General features: G+C 43.0%; 1 protein-coding gene across 1 annotated transcript in view; it reads right to left on the reverse strand.

The window, feature by feature from the left end:
• The window catches only part of CLRN2 (clarin 2), a 236410-nt gene that overhangs the window by 78229 nt on the left and 143670 nt on the right, over positions 1-14511 (reverse strand). Inside the window, exon 2 of the mRNA XM_085642374.1 lies at positions 10409-10588. Coding sequence (XP_085498500.1) covers positions 10409-10588 — 180 coding nt within the window. The remainder of the gene's footprint in view (positions 1-10408; positions 10589-14511) is intronic.

Below are 14511 nucleotides of genomic sequence, written 5' to 3' on the forward strand. Positions count from 1 at the left end.
TGCAATAGGACTCGCATTTACGCAAGACCTATTGCATTGCAAACTGGAGTGTGGGCCGGGGGGAGAAGGCATGGACTGCGGGATGGGGGAGAAGGCATGGGTAGTAAGAGGACCTCATTAAAGAAAATAGTGCTCACAATCTAAATAACACATGCCAATCAACACTCGAAGTAAAGGGGCCAGTAGCCATGACAAATGGCCGTCATAAGGAGGGACTAACAAGCCTATAAACCAATCGGAAGGCAGCATTTAGGAAGGACAAAGACACAACCCAATGAAAAAGATGGGCGGGGCTTCCATCATGTAGTAAACTACCACAGATCAACCCCAGAGCAGCGTTTGCGCGCTGGCTCAGGGCTCCACCTAAAAACACGAATTGCCATGGTCTGTAAGTAGACCTGGCTTAGCAAGAGCCCATTAAATACTAACAAAACCCAGTTGTGGTAATGAGATGTCACTTACCCAAGGAATGGAGCAAAACTGTTTTATAGCAAGGTCGGTAGGATCAAGTATCCCTGAACCTACATGTCAGCATCAGTGCCCTACTCATGATTGATTGATATAACTAATAATCTATTATCTCGAAATACTCCTATCTACAGTTGGAAGGTTGTCCCAATTATGGGAAAATCTTAAGACTTAAGCGGCTATATCAGCAAAACGTGCTATACGGGGAGTTCCTCCGCACCAACTTATCGCGGCAGGCCGCCAGATCTCGGAGCCACCGTGTTGTCGATGGTCCAGCTGTGTTTTCCCTCACCATCGCTACACACCTCTTAGCCATGAGTAGAGCAATTTTTATCAGTTTACCCACTGCACCTTTCACCGAGGGCACAAGACCCAGTAGGCACACATGCGGTGAGCACTGTAGTTCAAGGCCGATTATTTTGGAGAGTGTGCAAATCACACCCTCCCAGAACAGTGCCACCTTGGGGCATTCCCAAGAAAGATGCCAGAAGTCAGCACCAGCCACCCCACACCTTCTACACACGTCAGTGTCACGGAGCCCATATTTGAACAGCTTGTGTGGGGTTTAATAAACTTGGTGTATATATTTAAAGTGAATTATTTGGAGATTACCGTTGGATGTGAGGGCCCCCGTTAGCTGACAACAGTACTCCCAGTCCCTAGGAGTGAGCGGCGGCATCAAGCGTTCAAACCATTTGTCTAAACTGTTATTATGTGGCATTTGTTTCTCCTCCCTAGCGGAGCGATATAGTTTGGTGAGAAGTTTGTGATGTGTTGGGCTGACCAGCAGGGTGTGCATGGCTTGCAACGTCAAAGGCTCAGTGGGGAAGGTATGGTAATGAGCTTGTATCGCTTTTTGAGCCTGTGGAATTGAAATATGAATAGAGGTGTTTTATTCGTTATGAAACTTAAGTCACTGTCAGTCAGAAAGACCCCGCTTGGAAACAAGTTGTGCATCTTAACTAGTCCCACTTGTTGCAGAACACGGAGAGCTCCTGCGTCATGTGTCTTTGACAAGTTTTAATGATATGCGGAAGGCAAAAGAGGGGAGTACAGCGGTAATTTCCCAGCCATAATACCTAAGGCCTGCCAGGCCCCTATTGTGGCGTCCACTGTGTTGATCTCAGAGCATGGAGTCTGTCGTCTGCAGTGCGTCAACATAGATCTCAGCTGGATGGGATGGGATGGGCGTCCCCATCTTCCACTGCTACGTGTGGAATGAATTTGTGTGTGCCAAGCCAGCAGTGCGCCTATTGTGCGTGAGCACACAAATAATACAAATAAAAATCTGCCACACTAAATCCACCATGTTTGTAATCCAGTGTTAGCGTTTCCCAACTCACCTGGGCCTGCTTGCCTCCCCAGACAAGCCTAAGGAGCAGGGTTCTTATTGTTTTAAAAAAATGTTTTGTAATAGGGATCAGTATGTTGCTGAATAGATATAAAAATTGGGGAAGTATCACTATTTTGATTAGAGCAATACGGTCTGCCAGCGAGAGCGGTAGTTTCACCCATTTGTCTACCTGTCGCTCCAGTTTCGCATATGCAGGGACACATTTTTCGCAGATAACCGTGTCGGGATCTCTGTGTACCCACACCCCGAGATATTTCACAGGGTCCGTTGCCCATTCCAGTGGGAAGTCTAGTTCATACGGAAGGGTGCATACTGTCAGCGGACCACCACCGATTTGGACCAGTTATTGTGTAGGCCGAAGAATAGCCCAATGCAGACATATTCTCGGAGTATTGGCGCAATGTAGGTATGCGGTTCTCGTATAAAGAGCAGCATGTCGTCTGCATATAGCGAGATGCCGACAGGACGATGCACAAACCGCAGGGCTGAGGCACGGTGATGCTGCCGAACAATACAGGCAAGAGGCTCCAATGTCAGTGCAAAAAGAAGGGGCGAGAGGGGACAGCCGTTCCGCTTTCCTCTGGTAATATTTATTGGGTCAGATATGCTAACCTCCACCCGGACAAGGGCCGTGGGTTCAGTGTATAAGAGCTGTATCCATTGAACAAACATGTGGGGAAGCCCATACGATGCAAGGTCTTGGCGGCATCCAACATCACGGCTACCGCCTGCAGACCCGAGCCAAGGAGATGAAACATGGCAAAAAGAGTTTGCAGATTATGTGAGGTGGATCTAGTCGGAATAAAGCCAGATTGATTTGGTAGGACCAGACCCCGCATAAATGGCTGCAACCGAACAGCCAAGATCTTAGCCAAGATCTTGGTGTCTGTGTTAATTAGCGACAACGTTATATACGAGTCGCATCTATGTGGTGGTTTGTCTTTTTTGAGGAGTGTAATGATTAGGGCTTCTCGGAGGGTAGGAGGCAGTTTACCAAAGTCGTATGCCTCGGCGTACATCTCTAGTAGATGGGGAGTAATTTCCTCCGCAAATTCTTTATAATATTCGCTAGGGAATCCATCAGGACCGGGTGCCTTTTTGTTTGGGAGAGACTTAATCGCTGCTCGAACCTCTTCTTCCGTGATCGGTTGGCTCAGAAACTCTCTTTGGCCATCCGATAGCCAAGCGATGGCAATGTATGTAAAATATGTATCTAGTTCGTCATCATCAGCCACCCCTTGGGAAGTGTATAGTTCGGCATATGTCGCGCGGAATTGTGCTAAAATCCCCGGGGTGGTGTAGTGGTCACTGCCCGCATCATCTGTGATCTTGGTGATAAAGTGACGTTGCAGTCAATCTTTAATCTTATATGCCAGGTGTCGTCCCGGTCGTCCACCCTCCCCGTATGCATGGACAAAGTGCCTTCTAGCAAGGTGTTTGATCTGCTTCGCTAATTCAGTGTATTCCAGTGTGGTCTCCCTGACCGAAGCCAGCGTCCAAGTGCATGGTGAGGACACGTAGGCGCGTTCAAGGTCATGTAGTGTGAATTCAAGCGTAGTGAGCTGTCCTCGAATATCTGTCAAGATAACGGCAGCCGTACTTATGCAGGTGCCTCGAATAGTCACCTTGAAGGCCTCCCAAAGAGTGATTGCACTGTCAACTGAGCTCTTGTTGTGGGAAAAATAATGCATGGTGGCATCTCGGATAGTCGTGACATAGAGGGGATCTAGCAAGGCCTCCTTGTCGAGTCGCCAAGTGAATGAACGGTGGGCAGTGCGTGGAAACTGCAGTGTGATGCAGACTGGATTGTGATTGGATAGTATGCGGGGCAGGCCCTCCACCCGAGATACCCAGCCTCCAGCAACGATCAAGATTCATTGGGCCCCTGGGGTCTCTAGTCCCAAGTGCCATTGCACCTGCTGCGCCATTGATAGCTATGCTCCTGCTAATAGCTTCCGCTTTATGCCTTGTTACCGTTCATTGGTGTGTATGCCTCTCATTGTTTTGCTGTAGTGTCCAATGTGTTTAGGATCCTAACAGAGCGTTGGGCGCCATATTGGAAGTAAGATGGGGCATCAGTTAAGCATTCAATAGTGTGAGTTCATGTGTAAGACCTTAATTCCTATGGGTAATATCATGAAGCCTATTACAGTCATGATTTTTACAATGTCCAAAGACAATACAGATGTTAGAAGTATTGAAAATCACTACAGGTCGCCTGTATAGGCCTAATCCAAAAATGGCCGCTGTGATAAATACTGCTTCATTGTATAGGTAACAGTATGAAACATTTGTATGGCCTAATTAATGATTCATGTTCTGAGTTTATATTGCAGAAACTCCTATATTGATCTCTAAAACATACATCTTGCTTCAACAACATAATCTGGATAATAGAAGGTATAGTAGTGGGCGACACCACCCTGGTGTAACAAATGCAGGAAAACAGTACAGTATTACAAAAATCCATCAATACATTGCTCAGTTCACAGACGTCAATCAAGCTATCCACCGTGGTGTGTAGTAAATTCATCCTTCTGCACTCACGTTAGGTCAGCAGTTGAAGAATATTCCCGCCTTTATTGTACTGATTCATGATCTCAGTTACTAGCTGTTGTAGATCGTCCTCAGAGTGTACAGGCTCAGATAGTGTCTGACCAAAGGTGCTGTGTTCACTTTGCATCTGGTACAACTGTGATGATGACAGCTTAGATGGTTTACAATTTGCATCATATATCCTCTGTATGTCGTCGGACACTGACATTTGATGTGCTTTAGCACATTACACGAATTACAGTTAGAAAAATAACTTAGAGTATGTCTGTGGGATCCAAATTAAGAAATGTTTGTGCTAGTGGTAAATCTACCGGTTTGGCATTCACCATATCTATAATTTCCTTTAATAGGAGTGACGTCTCATTGGACAGTTAATGTTTTATCCAGTGTGCCCTGAAAACAAATGTTTGATACTTCTACTGCATTTGAATGCAAACAATGGTGGCTCTAATATTCATTCTGAGAGAATATGCCAGTTGTGTTTAACTATTAGTTAGTTACTGACAGGAGTCAATTTGTGCACACACGGATTGTTCGCACTACTCACTCAGCATTTAGACACCATTACAATGACACCCAACTGAATATTGTATCATACCACTTGGATGATTTTGACCTGAGGATTTCTTATCAATAAAGTGGATAGATCTAATGAATCCAATGAGGTTCTATATTATTCTATTTCACTTACAGAGAGGATTCAAGCCACTCAAGACTGCTGGGCTCACACTGAGATATCCCTGCTCAGCCCCGAGGAAGTGGTAGAGTGCTGCCCCAGACACGTTGGTTTGGCTGGATCTTAAAACATCAGAATATTATGTGTTGACGAATTTGTGTTCTGATCTGTTGGATATCATATCAAAAATAAGTATTTGGATTTAAATTCCTGTACCTTCCGGTCTGTTGGGTTTAAAAGGAAAGCAACATAATATTTCACCAAGAATATATATATATATATATTTTTTATTGTTACAAGAAGGACTACTACAATTGTAATAATATTGTTTCCATTTACCATTTCGAGTTTTTAAAGAAACATTTAAATATTTGCAGTATTGGGTAGGTATGGCCAAACTGTTCATCTATGACTGCTACGTAAAGCAAAATACACAAATACCTGAACGCTGTCGTTTTTGATTGTCATGATTAATGCAGCCATAGTTGTATTGTTTGTATCTGCATCATTTGTATACACCGCTGTTTCACACACCACAGAGCACTGCACTATCCAAAACGAATGCTAAATATTCACACTTTACATTGAATTTAAATGTAAATGATTCACGATTTATATCATATCGGCCGTATTTATTTTTAACAATTTGTCATTATTGATCTTTCATGAGCTGTTGATTTGTTCAGATCTCAATCAAAGGTTTAATATAGTTGAAGTTTGACCAGGCAATCAATTGATCGACATTTTGGATACAAAACCCGGTAGAGCCACAGTCCATATTGTCTAATAAGATCTTAAGTACAGAACACGAGTAGCCGCTGAGCATTTCCAGACAATTACAATCTGTCTTATGGGCACAACCTTACTCACTGTTATCGGTGTCTCTTTCCTGTTCTTGCTCATTATCTCCTGACGTGAATCCGTGGCAACGCCAGCACTCCATAGACAGACTAATACAAATTGAGGTACTCATCACCGCATGTTCACTTTGATCAGTGTATGTCTCCCACTCACACCTATCCACTCCTGGCATGTACCAGTGGCTAAGGAAGCCCTCAAAAGGTGCACTCAAGCAATTTGATGTCCTAATCAGCGCATTTGCACTGCTCATGCTTACTCACACCTTACAGAAATAGGTGACTATGAAGGCACTTGACAGGAAGACCTCCACAACTTGGGACACTAATTAGTGTATGATCAATGTCATCAATTTTCAAAAGATGATTTCATTGACTCTGCTATGATAAATTCAGATTAAATAAACCAATAGAGCATATGCAATGAAAACAACTGCAACAGAAACAGCTGACCTTCAAATGTTCACTGGATAGATACTAATCATCAAATTATACTTAAAATATGAACCCCAGCCAACTTTCACAAGAAAAGCAGACCACATGATCAACCATGCTCAGAAGAGAAAAACGAGCCACCAAAGCATGTCCAAAGAAGGTTTTAAGCCCTGGCATGAGTAGCCACTATGGGCCATATTTAGGTAGGGACACATTTACCACTTCATAAATACCGAATTTTACCGATTCGGTATTTATGAAGTGGTAAATGATATGTAGGTAATTGGTCGGTAAATATTACCGATTCGGAATAATTCGGTAATTACCGAATCGGTATTTACCGATTCGGTAATGAGGCATACCTTCCCATTGATGGGAAGGTATGCCTCATTACCGAATCGGTAAATACCGATTCGGTAATGGGGGGAACACATGCAAGGGTGGCAGGGTGTCACATTGACACCCTGTTGCACCCCTGAAACGGCCATGTGTGCACATGTGGCACACATACATGCCCGAAGGGCATGTATGTCTGCCACATTGCACACTTGTAGGCGCTATGAAATGCATTTCACCATCCATACTTTATTTACCACCAACTATTAGTTGGTGGTAAATACCGACTCCAAACATCACCCACACACTCCCCCTACATCTCATTTCTGTATTCGTAATTTTACCGATTCGGTAAATTCCGAATACAGAAATTGTCCCCCTACATACCAAAAGCCAAAATACCGGTCGGTAACGGTATACTTACCGAAAATCGGCCGTTACCGACCGGTATTTGGCTTCCTACATGAGGCCCTAAGTATTTCCAGATAATTTCAATCTGACTTGTGGACAGGCTCCTTCTAAGATCATCTTGCGTGATCGGTTTCGGTCTCCTGTTCAGGCTCATTCCTTCCTGACATGAATTAGTGACAGAATAGCCATCCATAGTTGGGCTCAAACTTGGGAGACTAATGATATGTTCACTGTCATCAACGTGTCCTGTTCATGCTCATTTACTTCTGACATGAATCAGTGATAATCAAAACACTCCATGGGTCAAGAACTTATACACCAAGAAAAGTCCCGACAGGTGGTGAAGGCACAAAATGCACAGAGACGAAACACTAGTCACCAGTGCATACTCTCAGAAGAGCATAAGATCTTTATAGGAGCAGCCCCACAGCATTTTCAAATATTAATTTTCCTTGATTAAAAATGGCGGGGGCTTGGGCAGTTCCTCTCAAAAAAGAAAATAATTAGATTAAATGTCATATTTAGAGTTTAGGGGTGGGTAGTGGTAAAGGAAGGTATGGCTAGGTTAGTGTTTAGGGATGGGTAGTGATATATATATTGTGATAGAGAGGGGGTTTTACTTACTGTAAATATACCTGCCATGCATGGAAAAAAAATGGTAAAGACATGCATGGTAAAGGCTGCGTGGAAAAGCAGGCGTGGTACAGGCATGCATGGTAAAGGCATGCTTGGTTTTGTCATACATCTGGCTCAGAGAAGACCGTAAGCACTGTACATAAGTAGCCCATGACCATTTACAGATAATTTCACTCTGTCTTGTGGGCATGTCTGTCTCATGATCAAGTGCACTCCCAAACCAGCATAACTCAGTAAAAGCACTCAAAAGGCAGAGTCATACAATTTAAGACACTAATCCTGTATGATCGCTGCAACCTAGGTCAATCTCCTATTTATTGTTCTGTTGTGCTCATTCAATCCTGATGTAAATCTGCAACAACTAAAGTTAGCAGGAGGAGACTCACACATCATATCCACCAATGAAATGCTGGCATGTGAAGAAGAAATTCATGCCCAGAGGCTTAACACCAATCCCCAGTGCACGCTCAGAGATGACCTTAAGATTTGGACCTAAGCAGCCCTTCAGCATTTCAACTTAAATTCAACAAAATGGGGCTACTGCATTGAAAAATTCCAAAAGGATTGCTTTATGCATAGAATGCATGTATGGGTGAATTTGAGAATTGGAATGCAAGCACGCCGTAAAAAGAATGTGAAATGGTACACTAAACAGCTAATAGCGGGAGATGAGACGGAACTACTCCTGGGAGGCAGAGCCAAAGCTAGTCATGTTAATAAAAAGTCTTAATATTCCCACTAGAGAAAAGGGATGAGGAAGGGCAATAAGTGCAGCTGCATGGCAGGAAGGGTGGCAAACTTATTCCAGCACCACAAAGGTGGGTACATGACAATAAACGTTAAACTACAGACCAGCTGCTCATTGATCAGTGTACTCTCACATCAGAGAGAATAGTGTGACAGTGCAAGCTAGCTGAGACATTGTCTACATAGTAGTGCAAGTGAATATATACCTCAAAATGCTGGTAGAGCATATGGATTATTGAACTTTGTGAAATACAAGTGTTGCTTCATGACTTGTTTTGAACAAGTGCACAACGGCAGCGTTGTGATAAATATGTTAAAGTAACCTGTACTTATTAGCACACTCCAAGCCACAGAGGAAATCTGTGACCATCTACAGATCCTTTTATGTCCCAGAACTCCAAGACGAGAGGTACTATCCCTTTAAACGCACAGCAAAGGGTGTTTTATTCCGAATACCTGGCCCTACCTTCCCTAAACCTCTTTACATTTTTGATCCCTGGTTTCATCAGTGAAATAAATAATACGGTTTCCAAAATGAAAAATACATGTGGAATGCGATTTTGGGGGGGGGGGGGGGGCGGCCAACCAACGGGAGGCCTGCCACCCCCGGGGAGTTTTGGGCCGAGGGGGCAGCCGTAGGCATGTACGGCGTGCCTTGGGCTCCTTTTGGGCTCGTTGGGCTACAGTTGGGCAGTTTTTGGGCGGGAGGGTTTAAAACCGGCCATTTCGTATCACGAACCACCATTTCGGTGGCCGTGACACGACAGCCGGTGTGAGGGAGGCGGGCAGTGGTGTCGGTTTTTGTCCCACCTCCCCTCCCCATAAATTTTAGTTTTTTCATTCCGTGTGGGGTGACTTTTTGGTGGGGGACTTTGGAAGGCGTGGTGGAGTTGTTGCGGTTGGCTTTTGAGGGAACAGGTGCATCCGGGGGAACATGTGTAAGGGGTTGTCGCTGGAACAGGTGCGGGTGTGAGGATAATTGCTGTGGGGGTGTTTTTTCCTAGCTGATTCGGTATAAGGTTGGATGGTTACAGTTATGAGAATAATATAAGAAGTTATTTAGTTAGGTAGGTGTAGAGATGTTAGGAATGGCCAGTTGTTTATAATGGTTGCAGGGGGGGGGGGGGGGAAACAGGTTAGGGGAGGGGGTGGGGGGAAGGTAGGAAGACTTTACTTAGTGAGGTTTAGTTTTGTACGGCACAGGCCAAGGGAATGCTGATGTAAGGTGCACCTGTTTCCAATAAAGCGGCCTTTTTCACACCAAGAAATGTGTCGTGGTATGTGCTGCCCCCAGTTTAGGCCCAATATGTACTGATTAAATAAACCCCAGAAGTTGCAGCGAAAAAAGCAGAAAAGCGTGTTACTGTTTTCATTGTTTACGCAGAACGGCAGTTCTGCTCTGTGACCTGCCTCTCACAATGCTTGCTGGCTTTGTCTGCTGTCCTTGTGATGTCAAAACTGATACCTAACACGTAATATTTAATTCCAGTAAAGTAGCAGGTATTTTATTATTATTGGTGACTTGTATTTACACAACTATTATGAAATAGGAAAATTAAACACAAACGTTCATACATTTATTGCAGACTTTCATTTATTCTGACTATTGTTACACATAACTTTCATTTTCTTTATCTCTGCACAGAAAATTCTGTAAATAAATTCAGATCGTTAACTAGCACAGATACATCATAAATCAACATAATCGTGAAAACAAAAAATATATTTATAGGCAGGTTTCCAAGAAACAATTAACAAAAGCTCAAAGCATAGAACATCAAAACTCCTGGACTTGACGAATGTCCTAATATAGAATTTTTCTAATGTCAGATATCCCCCCCAGATAACACACACACATTTCATTACATAAAAGTATGATCAAGATGCAATGCACTCATCAGCAAAACATATACAACAAGATATACTGGTCACCTGCGAATACGTTCCACAAGCATATTCCAGCCGGTCCTTTTATTGAGCGATAAGGAACTTTGATGATATTGTGGATGCAGAAGCCAAAACTAATCAGAGAGAATGACATGGCGGTGCAGAGGAACAGGATGATGGCCACATGAAGGGCTGCGTTCAGCTTCCTCACCATATGTGGAAAAACTGCAACACAAAACAGTTGTTATTGTATCTGAATTTATTTTTATTTTTTTATTTTATTTTTGCAGAGCAGAGGACATAACATTATCATAAGACTGGTCATCAGTAAAAAGAACAAGTCAAAAACAGTCCGCGTTTTAAACAGATACACATTCTATACATTTGTCAACTGAAACTGCTAAAACACGAATGAACATACCCTAGTTAATCAATTATAGTTTTAAAAGAGTCCAGCAAAACCATATATTCGTAAACATCAGGAACAATTGCACCTTCCCATTAATCTAAGACCCTAAAGTGACTTGTGACTAATTTCCATCAATTATAATAATAACAATAAAAACTCGAATCCATTAATAGCTATCTAAATCCTTCTAACAGTACACAAAATGTTTTGGCCATTATTACAGTACAATCATATTTCCCCTAATATATAAGGGCTTAAAGTGCAATGTGCTAAAGTGCTAAATTTTTATCGATGTAGCCCAATGACAAAAACAATCAAAAACCTTTCAATTGTAAAGGCCTAAAGTTCAATGTGCTAAAGTGCTAAACTTCCATCGATACCTCCCAATTATCAAAAACTTCCAAACTGCTGTAATTTTTTTTATTTCCCCAACCCGTTTAGCATATGCTTCTTCAAATCTCCATATCCGTTGCATTTTATTTGTCCATTTAGGATAAGATGGAATCTCTTCCTATCTCCAATTTTGGAGAATTAGAGAATGTGCTAATGTAGAGCAAATTGAGATGTACGCCTCTTCGGCTTTGGTCAGATCTGGCCTTACTTTAGAAAGCCCGAAGAGAGCCACTTCTGTTTTGGGGTCGATCTTTTTTTTAATTACCTGGCTCATTGCTAAAAAGACATTACTCCAAAAAGCTTCAAGCTTCGGGCATGTAAAAAATATTGAAGCCAGTCTCCCTCACCATGGGACTGGCAATGAAAGCATTTATTATCCACTTCCGCATGATGTTTATTTAACTTTTTCGGGGTGTAGTAAGCCAGCCGCCGTGACAAAAAAGCCATTGTTTTAAAATTGGCTGCTCTCAGGGCCTTACTTCCTATCTGGGCCATAGACTGCTATTCCTGATGAGAGAATGAACAATTGGTCTCCCGGGTTATTTCTCCCAAAAATTCATCAACCGGGGGAAGTGCCTTACGTTTTATTAGCAAAGAATACCAGTTTCCTATCCCCTTTAATTTAGCTTTATATAGGGCATTGACCTGGTCAATTGGGGCACTACTTTACAAAAGATTGTATATTTTAATAAAATTTATGATCTGTAAGTATTCCAAGAACCCAGGCTTGATTCGATTGCTAGTTCTGCCTAGAGCCTCATCCCAAGATATCACTGTCTTAGCAATTAGGAAGTGGCCCAGATTCTCAAAGACACTGTCTTGTAATGCTCTAAGAAAACTTTAACTATTTCTTCTTTATCCGCTACAGAAGTTCTAGTCTTGGGGGTCAATGATTTCGGAGATCATGGCTGCTTCCTGTTCAGTTTTGGTGATTCCAGCAAGCATCTTGCCGACCATTTGACTCTCCTCGTAAACTCACTGAAGGGATGTTCTGGAGCTGGGCTCTAACGTCTCCCCTCGCAACGGGCTGTGTATATCTTAATTGTGTTGCCTCAACTACTGCCCGCTGAAGTTTAAAAAATGTCTCTCTCCTATGTTTAACTTCAGAGGCGGAAAGAGCAATCATTAGCCAACGAAGGGCTGCTTTGAACCCGCCCCAAACTGAAAACATTTCTGCCGTATTCTCATTTATCTTAAAGAATTCGGCAATCCACTCCTTTGTGTCGATCACCCATTGAGGGTTCTGCAGGAGGAGACGATCCATCTGCCACTTGGATCTTGGCCTCCTGCATACCCCAATTTCCACTTCGAGTTTAATAAGAGTGTGGTCAGAGAATGGATTAATATCTATTTCAGCGGTTATATAACATGAAAATTCCAATTTGGATGGATTGGCGTCATGCCAAGGATCTATCAAAATATGTTTCTGTCTTAATACTTCTATCACCTTTTTGGTTTTGGGTTTAAGCTCTTTTTTATTTTTATTCGAAGTATCTTTCTTTAGATCCTGGATGAAATTAAAATCGCCCCCCAACATTATTTTCCCAGGTACCGCCCCTAAGTATCTCACTAATTTTGAGCAGAGTTGTAATGTCATCAACAATGGGACCATAGTAGTTAATAAAATGTAATATCGTGCCGTTTAATTTGACCTCGACCCATATCCATCTCCCCTGGGGATCTCTCCGAATTTGGCCAAATTCCCAGGGAAGACCCCTGCTGAAATATAAAGCTACTCCTCTTTTGGCCAGTCCTGCCAAAGAAAAAAAGTCATGTGGGGACCACCTAGGAAGGAATAGTCTTGGAGTATTGGTTTTTAGGTGTGTTTCCTGCAAAAATAATACTTGCGGTGAAAAATAAGCTAACCATCTAATTAAGGCTCATATTTCCGTTTGTTTAATATCCCATTTACGTTAAGGGAAAGAATACAGCACTTACTTGTCATTTTTTAGCCAAGTATCTGTAAACTATACCAACTACATCAATAATTCTCACAGTCCTGACCATATTTCCAATCAAGTCCCTGCTACTGCTCATTTTGCTACTGCTTTTACCCCCCACCCTCCCCTCCTCCAAAACGTGGTCTCCTCTGGCCCCGCAACCCACATTTTCCCCTTTCTCTTAATGGGGTGCCCTGACCCTGCACCCTAAGTGACCGACCCCACCCAGACGTATGCAGAGATTTTCCACAGTGGACACAAATTAAAAAAAAAATCATCTTATAACAGTAATCTCTTTCAGAAGCTCCTGGGCTTCTTCTACCCACGTGAATAAATGAAACTTTCCCTTAACCAGCACCCTTAGCTTCGACTGCTGTGCGATAGATGCCTGAGCCCCCTGAGCCTTAAATAGCAATAACGGTTTCACAAATTCTTTGCGTCTTCGCGCCGCCCCTACTGCCATGTCTGAGAAAATTCGACATTTTGTGCTCTCATCAATAGCAAATGGTCTCAATTGGAAAGCTTTTGTTAGAACATTTTCTTTAATTCTGTAATCAGAAAAGTTAACTAAAATTGTGAATGGGTACTTAGAATTTGGAAAGGGGTGGGCTGGAACCCGATGGGCCCTGGTTAATGTTAGATCCCCTGCATGGTCAGGAAGCACTTTTTGTTTAATAAAAGTTTCCACGCAGCGGAGGGTAATAGACCCTTCGCTCCCCTCAGGAACACCTACTATATGAAGATTTGAACGGTGTGAGTAATTTTCCAAGTCTTCCAATTTTGACTCAAGAGCTATCTTGTCTGCTGTCACCTCATTAACTTTCCGAATTGTGGAGCTCATCTGCTCCTCCAGGTGGGCGATCCTTAATTCTGCCTCGTCGAGACTTGCTGGGAATCCGGCATTAGATGCCTCCATTTTTTCCAGCCTTAAATGTATAGTGGCAGTCTCTTGTGCCTGGGATTTTTTCATCTCCCTAATTTCCTCCAATATTAGGTTCAGCAGGTCTTTCCCTTCCATCTGTTGCGAGCTGATCCCGGAGGAAGGAGCCTCAGACTTTTCAAGCAGATTCTCGTTTCTGTGACTTGCTGGTTCCCAGCCCTTCTCTGCTACAGTACCTGACCTATCTTTGGATATCTGCCCATTCTCTAGCGTCTCTAGCGGATGCTGTCTTGTGATGTTTTCCGCAATTGAGTCTAGTTCAAAGAAAGGCTGATGGGTAGCTGTGGCGTCTTGACTTAAGGGGCAGAGTGCAGGATTTCCTTCAACTAGGTCTACTAAAGCAGAGGGTGTCGCTAGGGATATCACGAAAGGTGTCGTGGCCAGGTGCGTAACCTCCAGAGGTGGAGAGATATGCAACCCTTCAAAAAGATTAAAAGTTGTATCATCCTGGGGAGCTGCCGGAGAG

This window comes from Triturus cristatus, chromosome 2_2 (genome assembly GCF_964204655.1).
Source record: "Triturus cristatus chromosome 2_2, aTriCri1.1, whole genome shotgun sequence".
Lineage (NCBI taxonomy): Eukaryota > Metazoa > Chordata > Amphibia > Caudata > Salamandridae > Triturus > Triturus cristatus.